This window comes from Garra rufa, chromosome 9 (genome assembly GCF_049309525.1).
Source record: "Garra rufa chromosome 9, GarRuf1.0, whole genome shotgun sequence".
Lineage (NCBI taxonomy): Eukaryota > Metazoa > Chordata > Actinopteri > Cypriniformes > Cyprinidae > Garra > Garra rufa.
Window position 1 is genome coordinate 6,512,161 of NC_133369.1, and position 14,734 is coordinate 6,526,894.

Sequence of the window (14,734 nt, forward strand, 5' to 3'; positions counted from 1 at the left end):
AAGGGATTTCTGAGTGAAAATTGATTCTATACTCTGCTGAGCGCCAAAAACATGATTCTATGGATGCAACGCACCCCGAGCCCACTGAAAATCAATTAAAATATATCACGATTCAAGTCGGTTTGTGATTCAGTGCGGTTGAAATGTGAAATGAATCGATACAGTTGAGGGTGAGGGGTTATATAAACGTAACCTATCTCTGAAGGGAACTGAGCGTCTTCAGAAAAGATTTGATGGTATTTTTTTTAATCTTACCTCCTTGTAGACCTTATGCACCAGAGAAACAAACGCAGCCATCTTTAAAATTCTGTATTTGAACTTTGTTATTGTGGTAGCTCTGTAGCACCTCTGTTGGAGTTTAGCTGGTGCAGTGGATTTACTTATTTTAAAGTTAAAGGTGCTCTGTGTAATATTTAAGATGATCTCTAGACAGAGGTGCAATATAATATACATAACTATGCTTTCAGGGGTGTATAAAGACCTTACTTTATGAAGCACTATGTTTTTATTACCTTAGAATTATCAGTTTGTATCTACATACACCGCGGGTCCCCTCACATGGAAGTCGCCGTTATGTTTCTACAGTAGCCCTGAACGAAAGTTCCTTTAAGCAAAGACTATAGAATACCCAAGACATGTCACTTGTGTAGTTTTGAATGGGGAAAAATGCAACGTTCATATGGCCACGAAGCCCCGCCTTCTTAGTGAAAGAGCCAATAGTTGATTAGTAAAGTCAGCGAGTCACTGCAGAGATTTGTAAGAAAAAAAAATCTATATTCAAAACATAAGAATTACTTCAATCTAGCTTGTGCAGTGGTACACAGAACTTGCTGCTTTGGGAAGGGGCGTGGCAGGACTGAAATGCCGTCTAAGCAGTGGGACTGCTAACCAATCGCAACACATTTTGTATTTTGAAAGGCGGACCTTCATCAAACCTGGAACTAATCAAGCCATTTGAGCTAGAGCCCTGCATTTGAGCCCGAGCCCGTCGGGGCCCGACTTTTTTTTGCCCCTAGGGCCGGGCTTCGGGCCAATTTTCACGTCATAACTTGCACGCATATCGGGCTTCGGGCCTGCTTTAGAAAAAAACTTAAAAAAAAAAAAAGTTTAATGAGATTTAATGCGTGCGTCCCCGGAAGCGCCAGTGATGCCTAACTCGCGCATAGCAGAGTATGAGCGGAGCGCGAAATGGAGCGGTGTGATTTTGAATGGAGGAAGGAGCGGATTATTTTTAAAAGTCGGAGCGTCATGGTTTTCACTCTCTTCAAGAGCGCTCCACCACCGCTCCATCATGAGTACAATTCATGCCAATGGTCCATAATATAACTGCACATTAAGCAGGAAATCATATGTTAAACATGTTTAGCTAGAGATGGATCACTCAAATCAGAAATAATGTGATCTGTAGGTAAAATAACTGACGAAAATGTATTATTTTCATTACAAACTTTGCACTGGATAAAGCAGCAATACTCTTTTAATGTTGACAATTATTAGCTGTGGTCGGAACAAATATTGCACACTATGTTTGAAACTCTCCTGTTATTTTATTTTATTATATTTTATGAACAGGACTGTTACATTTCAAACATACTTAATTTTTTTTTTTTTTTTTTGACGCGGAGCGGTGTTTCTGATATCAGTGAGTGAGGAGTGGAGCTGGAGCAGAGCGATTATTAAATGCAAGGAGCGCGGGGGGAAATTGTTGCCGCTCCACTCCGCTTACATACTTTGCGCAGCACAGAGATTTTCAGCCACGACGGTAAAGTTGTGTTTTTGAAGTTTTCTATATTATTATTTATTCTTTATATATTTGTTCAATATTCGTTTACTTTACCACTGCGACTTTGTATGTTCCGGTTTTGCGCAGCAGAGCTGCCTGCCCTGTTCGAAATGCCTTTGTTCTGAGATGGTGATAATAAACTTTAAATCTAACATTGTGATATATTGATGTTTGTTTTATATCTGTGAATTGCATTGTAGACTAGTCAAGTGTTGATTTGATATATAGGTTAAATTGAGTAAACTGTGGACCACATACCGCTTGGATATCGATGTCACTTAAAAAACTAAAACTTACATTTAAAAAACAAACAAACAAACAAACAAAAAACTCCAAACATTTCTCAAAATTGTTCTGATAAAAAAAACGAAACAAAAAAACATAAACTTTCTATTAAATACGAATCTGGTCTATTTTAATGGCTGTAACTGTATAAGCTGTTTGGCGGAAAAAAAGACGGGCTTCGGGTCGGACTCGGGCCAACATTTTTGATAAGCTGTCGGACACGGGCCGGGCTACAGCCTGTGCGTTTCGGGCCAGGGCCGGGCTAGGGCTTAGATTTAAGGCCCGTGCAGGGCTCTAATTTGAGCCAGCCTGGGGAGAATAATGTAATAATGTAAATTATGTGAAAAATAATGCGTTTTTTGAACCAGCAAGCATGAGAGCATGTTCTAGTGCGCCCCCAAAACAAAATAAAGACTTTGTAAAAGAGCATAATAGGACCCATTTAAGCAGTGTTTATAAGTGCAGCTGCTTTTGTTTTTGGTAACCAAAGAGAACTAGCATCATCTGCTGTCAGAGAGTCAATTTGCGTTTTTATTCAACCCATGGCTGATTGTTTCCTTCAAATGTTTTCGTATAGTCTCACAAAGCTAAGTCAGACCATTCTGTTTCTACTTCAGATTTTTTAAATATACTGTCTTATTTAAATCAAAACAGCTCATGCTTCATGTGTGTAGCATCTCTGTTTAGATTGTGGTTGCCTCAATTTTTAAATGGAAAGAGCACAGCCGAAAATGTTGTTGTTTATATGAAGACTGAAGAGATTAACATATGTGACCCAAGACCACAAAACCAGTCATAAGGATCAATTTTTTTAAATGTATATTTTTGGCCGAGATACAACTATTTGAAAATCCTGAATCTGAGAGTTGAAAATATAGAAAAAATCGCCTTTAAAGTTGTCCAAATGAAGTTCTTACCATTGAATATTACTAATCAAAAATTACGTTTTTATATATTTACGGTAGGAAATTTACAAATTAACTTCATGGAACATGATCTTTACTTATCCTAATGATTTTTGGCATAAAAGACAAATCGATAATTTTGACCCATACAATGTATTTTTGGTTATTGCTACAAATTTACCCCTGCTACTCATGACTGGTTTTGTGGTCCAGGGTCACATATTTCAATTTCACAAAGAAATGTGCAGCATTATGTAAAACAATGAAAGGACACCTTTTTTCATTCATAATTTGTCTTAAATCTCATTATGAAATCAATTGTGAATTTTATCACATCATGAGTAGAGTGAATCGTTACTATAAGAAGATTTCACCAGTTCCATCTTAAAAACAGCAGAAGCTGCCTTAAAATTTTAAAGTTAAATCAACTTAAAACTACAAGTTATTTCAACTCACAACAATAAAATTAGTTAAAATGATTTATACTTTTAAGCTGACTTAACTCATGAGTTGAATTTACTTGTCGTTTTAAGTTGATTTAACTGAACTTAAGTTTTTTTTTACTTTTTACAGAGTATATGACACTATTTGATATCACTTGATAAAATCAAAACAACGCACACAGATGTATCAAATATCATTTACTTCTTTTTTTATAAAAGCATTTTTTTATATCTTAAAAAATTTCAACTTTCATTTTATTGTTCGTAATGATTTAAAATAAAGTCTTTACAGGGTCCAAGGATGAAAGAATCAAAACTGAAATACATGAATCCCCATGTGTGCTAAATACACGTGCAAACATGAGGCCGAGTGAAAGAGCAACAGAGATGTTTCCTACAAAACGGACAGGAATGTCAGTACTGAACCATCAGAAAAACTCCAGTGTTTGACAAAGATTTCTAAACCGTGAACAAAACAGAGAGCAGATGCCCACGTATGATCAACAGCAACTCTATAGAGGAGATTAATAGAAGATAATGCAGAAGTGTCTTGACAAAAGGCACATTCATTTGAGACAAAAAAAAAAAGAGAGAAAAGCCTGATTGTATCTTGATATATGTTACTAGAACATAATAATACAGATCTTATTTGGAGAGACGTTTGCCACAGTTTTGGCCCAATTCATGCACATCAGTACAATACTTTTTTTTTCTCATCTTAAATGATTTTGGACATATTCTTTTCTGTATTGTCATACTTCTCCATGTTTCTTTCTCATGTAAATAAAATAAAGAAGACCTGTCAGATGATAACCATGCAAATATTAATGGTCAAGCAATATCACTATAAGTTCACACATTTCTATCATCACATGGTCCAAACCATTAATGTTTAATATTTAACCCTATTGTCTTTAAGAGAGAAAATGCTCTTACAAAACCACTGTAATTGTAATGATATTAAATCTTGTAGATGCCATATTTAATTAACAGTTGGTTCAAAATTGTAGGATGTAGTTATTTTTTGCAAAGATGTATTTGTATTGACAATAAACTGATCAAAAAGTAGGTCCATGTTTTCAATCATGCAACATTAAATATGGCATCTACCCTGACTAAAGACTAAATGTATGGATTTTGGATAAAAGTAGTTTTTTGAATAAGTCTCTTCCGAAACAGCCAGCTCTATCCATCCCAATCCGAGAAACATACCAGTGATAATGAGTTAATAGGTATTTCATAGCAGAAAATCAATGGAAGACGTGAAGCTCTGAATGAATGACGTCCTCTCGTAATCAAGCATTTTTAGACCTTTCATTGATTTGCCAGAGTAAATGCAAAACTAGTGTTAAATATCTCTTTACAATTACATACTGTGTGCTTATACTTGAGCCATTGAGCAAGTGATTCTAAAAGTACATACTCGACACATACACATTGAAACAAAATAGGGATTATTGAATCTAGTTTTCTGAAATAAATCAATGAAACAGTCACCTATTCGTCACTTACAGATAAACAAATTCAGACCAAAATGAAGCAGTCCAGAAGTGGAGTGAGATCTGAATTAGCTGCAGTGTGAATGTGGCCTCTGATATAGCATTACACTCGCAAGACTCACAAGAAAACCAGACAGAGGATGACGTGTTTGTTGCATTGAGTTTAAATCATCAAAAATACTTTATGAAGTCAATTTTACAAAACAAACAAAAAAGGCTTGTATAGAAAAGAAGAAAAACCAACAAACCAATTTGGGCCAATTTGTGGAAAACCTATATAACAGCCACATCATCTCTGGCCGACTTGTCAAAACTGACAACAAAAGAGAAATTGATTGCAACATCTATTTAGAAAGTTTGGGAGTTTTAAAGAAAAAAACATTAGTGAGTCAAAAACAGAATGGGAATGAACATTTTGAATTTGTTCTGACATTTTAAACCACTGTAAGCACATTTGTTTGTTTTAAGAAAATCACACAGAGAATGGCATGTTTGTGGGATTGGGTCTAAATCATCAAAAAGTTTGACAAAATACATCATAAGGCCACTTTGGTCCAATTTGTGAAAAACCTACAAAATAGCCACATAAACTACGTCTGACTTGAGGCTGGCAACAAAAAAAGAAGTGGATTACAACATCTGTTTAAAATGTTTGGGTTTTAAAGAAAGAAATATTAGTGAGTGGAGATTATGAATATTTTGAAAATGTGAAATTTGTAAAAAACTGATTTGTTTTTTTAAGTCCCTCCAAGTTTGTCATTAGACAAGGGGGATTTCTACATTAACAACTAGTTAGTTTTCATTTGAATTGTAAAAGCTGTCATTGATCAATGAATATGACCAAAATGAAGCAGTCAGAAGTGGAGTGACATCTGAATTAGCTGCAGTGTGAATGTGGCCTTTGATATGGCATTACACTCATAAGACTTGCAAGAAAACCAGACAAACAAGATGTTTGTGGCACTGGGTCTGAATCATCAAAAAATACTAAAATGATGTCAGTTTGACAAAACCCACCAAAAGGCTTGCATAGAAATTAATAAAAACCAATAAACTTTAGGCCGATTTGTGGAAAACCTATATAATAGCCACATAAACTCTGGCTGACTTGTTGAGACTGACAACAAAAGAGAAATTAATTGCAACATCTATTTAAAATGTATGGTGTTCTAAAGAAAGAAATATTAGTGAGTGGAGATTATGAACATTTTGAATTTTTTATTTTTTTATTTTTTATTTTTTAGAAATTTTTACATTTTAAACCACCGTAAACTGATTTTTAGATTCCTCCATGTTTGTCATTAGACAAGGAACATCTCTGCATAAACAACTAGTTATTATTATTGAATTATTTGAATAGTAAGTGGTAATCATTGAACATTTAATAACCAAGATGAAGCAGTCAGAAGTGGAGTGACATCTGAATTAACTGTAGTGTGAACGTAGCCTCTGATATGGCATTACATTCATAAGACCAGACCAGATAAACATGATTTGTGGCATTGGGTCTAAATCATTAAGAAAATACTAAAATGATGTCAGTTTGACAAAACACACCAAAAGGGTTGTATAGAAAGAAAGAAAAAAAAAACAATCAACTTGGGGCCAATTGGTGGAAAACCTAGCCACATAAACTCAAGACTGACAACAAAAGCAAAATGTATTGCAACATCCATTTTAAAAGTTTGCTGTTTAAAGACAGAAACATTGGTGAGTGGAGATTATGAACATTTTGAAATTTTTAACCACCGTAAACTGATTTGTTTTTTTAAGTCCCTCCAAGTTTCTCATTGCACAAGTGGATTTATCATTGCATTAACAATTAGTTATTATTCATTTGAATTGTAAAATTGGTTGTCATTTTGGATGTAAAAATGTGTCAAAAACAAATGAGGACCAAGATGAAGCAGTCAGAAGTGGAGCGACATCTGAATTAGCTGCAGTGTGAACATGGACTCATAAGACTAAACCAGACAAACAAGATGTTTGTGGCACTGGGTCTAAATCGTTAAAAAATACTAAAATGATGTCAGTTTGACAAAACACACCAAAAGGCTTGTATAGAAAAAAAGAAAAACCAATCAACTTGGGGCCAATTAGTGGAAAACCTAGCCATATAAACTCTGACAAGACTGACAACAAAAGCAAAATGTATTGCAACATCCATTTAAAATGTTTGCTGTTTTAAAGAAAGAAACATTAGTGAGTGGAGATTATGATCACTTTTCAAATTTTTTTTTGAAGATTTGACATTTTAAACCACCATAAACTGATTTGTTTTATTTAAGTCCCTCCATGTTTCTCATTAGACAGGTGGATGCATCATTGCATTAACAAATAATTATTATTCATTTGAAATGTAAAAGTGGTTGTCATTGAACATTTTGGATGTAAAGATGTGTCTAAAACAACAACCAGAAGTCAGAAGTGGAGTGACATCTGAATTAGCTGCAGTGTGAACGTGGCCTCTGATATGGCATTACACTCATAAGACTTGCAAAAAACCTGGCATTGGGTCTAAATCATAAAAAAATATTAAAATGATATCAGTTAGACAAAACACACCAAAAGGCCTGTACAGAAAGAAAGAAAAACAAAACTTTGGGCCAGTTTGTAGAACACGTACATTTGAATCCAAATATAAGCAGCATGAACAAGGTGTTTTTGCATTCATACAAAACCCCTTTGGACTCCCAGATACGGTCCATCTGAAAGCTCAGGCACTGTGACGTTGTGCGCTGTGTTTTGCACGCTCGACTTTTCTGCGGGACATCGTCCTGCATCTTCAAGAGGGGCGTAACGCTTGCCGAAGGCGAACTGAATAAATATGCATGGCTGGATTGCGGGCGACCCTTCCAGCCAGGCGTATCGCAGGTTTAACATGGAGAGCTCCCATCCAGAGGTTAAACCGGTGTGCGGTAGTCTATATTCTGACTGCATGTGGATGTGTGTGTGGCTGCCCGGCTTTGGCGAAGTTGCCATGGTCACCGTTGTCATTGGCAAAGCATTACAAGAGGGGGTGTGGAAGACAGAAAGCTGCCAACGTTGGCGCGTCTTTGTGTTGTGCTAAACATAACGTCAACGTGGTGTCGAATCAAACCTCTTGCTTTCATATATTTATAGTTAGTGACGATCTCTAACAGATGAGCACAACACTCTCCCCCAATCTCGATGCGCTCCCTCCCTGAGGGTTTCCATGCCCCTGTTTTTATCCCTGTTGATCTGGTTTTTCAGGGTTCTGGGGGTTTTGGATGCCTTTTTCTATTCCCGTTTAGAGGGAAAGGGTTTCTCTGCTTTGTCAGAGTCTCTCAATGTCTCTGTACTTTTTGCGCAGTATTGATACCTGGTCCTTGAACAGAACGGGATCCAGTCTCATCTGCGAATGGACCAGGGGCATGGTGCCAATCCAGCTGGCAAATTTATTCATGCACGTCTGCCGCTGAGCAAAGTGGTCAGGATCTGCCCAACGTGACGCCCGTGACGTCTGCAGAGGAAAAAGAGAGTTAGTTAGCTGCTATATCCACATTATTTTTAAAAGAAAAGTTCACTTCCAGAACAAAAGATTATGTACTCAACCCCTTTGTCTTCGAAGATGTTCATGTCTTTCTTTCTTTAGTCGGACAAAAAAATTTTTTTGAGGAAAACATTTCAGGATTTTTCTCCATATAATGGAGTTCTATGGTGCCCCCGAGTTTGAACTTACAAAATGCAGCTTAAATGCCGTTGTAAAAGATCCCAGCTGAGGAAGAAGGGTCTTATCTAGCAAAATGGTCGGTTATTTTCATTAAAAAAAAATGCAACTGAAAAACTTTTCAACCTCAAATGCTTGTCTTGCTCTCCCTGAACTCTGTGTTGTCTGGGTTAACACAGTTAGGGTATGTTAAAAAACTCCCATCGTATTTTGTCCCTCAACCTCAAAAATCATTTAAAAACCATCCTACATTGCTACGGAAATACCGACCAAGTGTTTGCAAAGTGAACATGCAAAAAAGATCAAACACCCTTAACAAAAAAGGTAAAACATCGATGTAGGGCGATTATGAAGTTGAGGGAGAAAATAAAATGGGAGGTTTTTTTGACATACCCTAACTGTCTTGAACATTTTGATTATGAACATTTTTATTTTTTTTATTTTATTTTAAACCACCATAAACTGATTTGTTTTTTCGATCCCTACATGTTTGTCATTAGACAGCGAGCATATTTTTGTCAAAAACAAAGCAGTCAGAAGTGGAGTGACAACTGAATTAGCTGCAGTGTGAACGTGGACTCATAAGAGAAGACCAGACAAACAAAGATGTTTGTGGCACTGGGTCTAAACAATTAAAAAAATACTCAAATGATGTCAGTTTGACAAAACGCACCAAAAGGCTTGTATGGAAAAAAATTGTTGGAAAAGCTAGCCATATAAACTCTGACAAGACTGACAACAAAAGCAAGATATATTGCAACATCAAATTAAAATGTTTTAAAGGAAGAAACATTTTTAACTTTCTTTCGGTCTTGAACCAGAAAAAACTAAGTTCAGGGAGAGCAAGACAAGACGAGCGCTTGTCTTTAAAAAGTATATAAATTGTATTTTTTATGAATCGTTTCACTTGATAAGATCCTTACTCCTCAGCTGGGATCATTTGAAGTCACATTTAAACTGTATTTTGGAAGTTCAAACTTGAGGCACTCTATAAGTCCACTATATGAAGAAAAATGTCTTCCTCAAAAATCATCATCTGTAATTTTTTGTTCTGGAAGTGAACTTTAACATAAGAGTGGATGTGGCCATTTGTAACTTAATGGAGTGAGACATCTGGTGTTGTTTGCCTCCAGTTATTTTAGTTGCACAAACATGTTATGCTGCTTAAAATGATTTGACTTTTTCAACATAATCAAGAACACATTGATTTGTAGCGGAAATTGATTTACAGTTTACTGCACATTATTCCAAAATAACACACTATCTTAATATGAGAATAGCAGAAGCTGTTGGAGGAAGCTGAAGTATTTCCTCAAGTCATTATAAGCTATTTTTGGGAGGGGAAAACAGTGACGCACTTGTCTCAAACCTTTCCCCAGAAATCCAGATTTAACTCTGCCGGAAATACTAGCGCTCACACAGCTGAACATATGAGGCGAATGCTTGATATACACTGATTTAATGCAATTTGTACCTGTCCCATCATTGTCTCCTTGTACTGCTTCTTTTGAGTGACCTTGATAGGAGGCATCTTAGTTACAGCAGACACCAGGAAGTTCATGAGGATGTCTTCACAGTTTGAGAGCTGGTCAACCATACTCTTCAAGCTGCCGGGCAGGTAGTGTGTATACAAGTAGTTATAATACCTGGAGTAAGAAAATATAGGATGTCAAACACTTAGTGCCCACGAAACATCTCGGTACTTCAGAACATTTCAGTTTCAGCGGTACAGGAGTGACTTCGTGCCTTGTTGTGAAGGAAACTTACCTGTGGTAGAAAGCAGCTCCAGTCAGCACCATGGAGTAGTCATTGGTCCACTTGGATGTGTAGCCCCAACGCTCCTTGTTAGAGTCCCAGAAATGGCTCCGTGCGGGATATCCCACGATCCTCTCAGGGAAACTTTGCCAAACTGTAAAGGCAAAATCCACCTGTGGAAACAAGTATTCTGTAATAAGTACTTACTCAACTATTCACATGTAAACACTAAGATTTGTCATTGTGTTGTGCAATTTAAACTGTTTCTTAAAACTCAGACACAAACAAGATTTCAGAAAAAAAAGAACTGTGAGGTGTAAACTCAGAATTCCAGGAAAAATAGTCACTATTTTCAAGGTGTAAACTCAGAATCCTGGGGACAAAAAGTCAAAATTGCAGTGTATAAATCTAGAATTCCAGGAAAAAAGGGTCAGAATTGCGAAGTATAATCTCAGAATTCCAAGGGGAAAAAGTCAGAATTGTGAGGTTTAAACTCAGAATTCCAGGGGAAAAAGTCAGAATTGCGAGGTGTAATCTCAGAATTCCAGGCAAAAAAAGTCAGAATTGTGAGGTGTAAACTCTGAATTTTGGGAAAAAATGTCTGAATTGTGAGGTGTAAATTCAGAATTCCAGGCGAAAAAAGTCAGAATTAGGAGGTATAAACTCAGAATTTCAGAAAAAATGTTAAAATTGCTAGGTGTAAACTCAGAATTCTGGGAAAAAATGTCTAAATTGTGAGGTGTAACCTCGGAATTCTGGGGAATTTTTTTTTTTTAATTGTGAGGTGTAACCTCGGAATTCTGGGAAAAGATGTCTGAAATGCGAGGTGTAAATTCAGAATTCCAGGGGGAAAAAAGTCAAAATTGGGAGGTATAAATTCAGAATTCCAGGGAAAAAAAGTCAGAATTGCGAGGTGTAATCTCAGAATTCCAGGCAAAAAAAGTCAGAATTGTGAGGTGTAAACTCTGAATTTTGGGAAAAAATGTCTGAATTGCGAGGTGTAAATTCAGAATTCCAGGCGAAAAAAGTCAGAATTGGGAGGTGTAATCTCAGAATTCCAGGCAAAAAAATCTGAATTGTGAGGTGTAAACTCGGAATTTTGGGGAAAAATGTCTGAATTGCGAGGTGTTAATTCAGAATTCCAGGCGAAAAAAGTCAGAATTGGGAGGTATAAATTCAGAATTCCAGGAAAAAAGTTAAAATTGCTTGGTGTAAACTCAAAATTCTGGGAAAAATGTCTAAATTGTGAGGTGTAACCTCGGAATTCTGGGGAATTTTTTTTTTAATTGTGAGGTGTAACCTCGGAATTCTGGGAAAAGATGTCTGAAATGCGAGGTGTAAATTCAGAATTCCAGGGGAAAAAAAGTCAAAATTGGGAGGTATAAATTCAGAATTCCAGGGAAAAAAAGTCAGAATTGCGAGGTGTAATCTCAGAATTCCAGGCAAAAAAAGTCAGAATTGTGAGGTGTAAACTCTGAATTTTGGGAAAAAATGTCTGAATTGCTTGGTGTAAACTCAAAATTCTGGGAAAAATGTCTAAATTGTGAGGTGTAACCTCAGAATTCTGGGAAAAAATGTCTGAATTGTGAGGTGTAACCTTGGAATTCTGGGATAAAATGTCTGAATTGCGAGGTGTAAATTCAGAATTCCAGGGGGGAAAAGTCAAAATTGCTAGGGTGTAATCTCAGAATTCCAGGCAAAAAAAGTCAGAATTGGGAGGTATAAATTCAGAATTCCAGGGAAAAAAAGTCAGAATTGCGAGGTGTAATCTCAGAATTCCAGGCAAAAAAAGTCAGAATTGTGAGGTGTAAACTCTGAATTTTGGGAAAAAATGTCTAAATTGCGAGGTGTAAATTCAAAATTCCAGGCGAAAAAAGTCAGAATTGGGAGGTGTAATCTCAGAATTCCAGGCAAAAAAAGTCAGAATTGGGAGGTATAAATTCAGAATTCCAGGGAAAAAAGTCAGAATTGCGAGGTATAAATTCAGAATTCCAGGGAAAAAAAAGTCAGAATTGTGATGTGTAATCTCAGAATTCCAGGCAAAAAAAAGTCAGAACTGTGAGGTGTAAACTCTGAATTTTGGGAAGAAATGTCTGAATTGCAAAGTGTAAATTCAGAATTCCAGGTGAAAAAAGTCAGAATTGGGAGGTATAAATTCAGAATTCCAGGAAAAAAGTTAAAATTGCTAGGTGTAAACTCAAAATTCTGGGAAAAAATGTCTAAATTGTGAGGTGTAACCTTGGAATTCTGGGAAAAAATGTCTGAATTGCGAGGTGTAAATTCAGAACTCCAGGGAAAAGTCAGAACTGTTAGGTATAAATTCAGAATTACATGAAAAAAAGTGAGTTTCCATTATATAATCTTGTTAATAAAACATTTTTTTATTATCTTGAGAGTTTTGATGTTATTACATTACATTTTTATTACATGTGACATTCACACAAGGTGCTAGAGGTAAAAAAAAAAGTTACATAGTGTAACTTTAAAGAGCAAATGTACACAACATTTCTGAAATAAAACAAACACTGATTTCATACAATAATGACACAAAGTTCACAAAAAAAACTGTTGGCTCACCTCTGTAGTCGAAAGCACAGTGTCTTCATCCAGACTCAAGACCGCATCAGTTTTGATGTTTTCATACGGCAGGAATCGACTGCTCATCACCTAAACATGTAATCAAACATGTGAAACCTCTAGAAAATGCTCGATATCTCAAACTTAGGTAAGTTAAATATTCAAGGCAGAGTGCAAAACCATGACAGCAACAAATCTATACACCATCTATCATTTGTCATCGCAGGCGGGTAACGCCAGACACTTCATTTGATATGATGGGAATATAAAGACAACACGGTTGAATGAACCGAGTGAAGACTCACCTTGCTCTCGCCCTCGATTACGATGACTGGAACAGAGGTGGCGGGCCAGCGATGCTTCGCAGGGAGAGGCTTGTCACAGTTCCACAGGACAATGATCTGACACAAGCACATGGAGAGAACATGCGGTGCTGTGAATCCAGGCTGTACTATCATTTCTATTATTCAGTACATTTTTATATCATATACACCACTGTCCAAAAGTTAGGGGTTGGTAGGTTTCTTTAATGTTTTTGAAAGAAGTCTCTCTCTCACCAATACTGCTTTTACTTCATTAAAAATACAGCAAAAACAGTAATATTGTGAAATATTATTACAACTTAAATGTAATTTATTCCTGTGATGCAAAGCTGAATTTTCAGCATCATTACTCCAGTCTTCACATGTCACATGATTCTTCATGCAGATTTGCTGCTCCAGAACTTTTGATAATTATTATTTTCAAAAAATATGTCTTAATAAACAAGAATAAATAATAAACTCAAAATATTTAATTTTATTAGTTTATTGTATTGACAAAAAACATCCACAAAGTAAAACAAAAAACTTGACTATATATATATATATATATATATATATATATATATATATATATATATATATATATATCTTAATAAAAACTATAATAGCATCTTAATTATGCTAAAATAAAACTGATTAAAGCTGAACTAAAATATAAAAATTAGATAAATGAAAATTTGAAATATTTCCTTGGCAACTTACTGAAATAAAAAAAGTTTATGTTGAAATACTAAAATTAGGAAAACTAAAACTAAATTAAAATGAATTAAAGCGAAATAGAAATATTTAGTTAGCGTTTATGAAACTGAAGTGACTAAGCTTGACAAGAGGATATTACTGGAAGCCTGATATAAAATATAAAAATATAAAAGAAATAAAATATTTAAAAAATGAAATACATTAAAAAAATTCTAACTATTAATAAAAACTGTAATAGTATTTCAGTGATACTAAAATATCCCTGATTAAATCTGGAAATATATATAACTAACTGAAATAAAAAAAGTTTAAACTGAATTACTAAAATTAGGAAGACTAAAAACATTTTTGTATTATTAAAGCTAAATAGTAATATTTAGTGAGAATCCATGATATAAATACCGTTCAGTTTCTCGCAAAAAAACGATCGTTTCATGTCTTAGGACATCAATGTATCGTCACGGGCCGCAGGGTGTAATTTGGATTTGTCTGTGCATGTTTTGTTTTACTTTTAAAGGTTTGGTGCCCATCCACTGCCATTATATGGCTGACAGACTGCACCGGTTTGAGTTAAAAATCTTTGTTTGTGTTCTGCTGAAGAAACAAAGTCACCTACATCTTGGATGCCCTGGGGGTAAGCAGATAAAGATCAAATTTTCATTTTTGGGTGAACTATCCCTTTAATCATGAAAATCACAATGCAAAAACCTTAATGGTTTTTGCATTGTTCTGGTCCTAAAATGAGCTTAATTTTTTGCAAAATTTAATTTCCCA

At 35.5% G+C, this 14,734-nt stretch overlaps 1 protein-coding gene across 1 annotated transcript in view; it reads right to left on the minus strand.

The window, feature by feature from the left end:
• Nucleotides 1-3,601: 3,601 nt before the first annotated feature.
• The window catches only part of ext1a (exostosin glycosyltransferase 1a), a 96,242-nt gene continuing 85,109 nt past the window's right edge, over nt 3,602-14,734 (minus strand). The window contains exons 7-11 of the mRNA XM_073846778.1: nt 13,244-13,339; nt 12,939-13,028; nt 10,374-10,534; nt 10,081-10,252; nt 3,602-8,399 (exon numbers count right to left, since the gene is read on the minus strand). Of these exons, the coding sequence (XP_073702879.1) occupies nt 8,214-8,399; nt 10,081-10,252; nt 10,374-10,534; nt 12,939-13,028; nt 13,244-13,339 (705 nt within the window). The 3' untranslated portion in view covers nt 3,602-8,213. The remainder of the gene's footprint in view (nt 8,400-10,080; nt 10,253-10,373; nt 10,535-12,938; nt 13,029-13,243; nt 13,340-14,734) is intronic.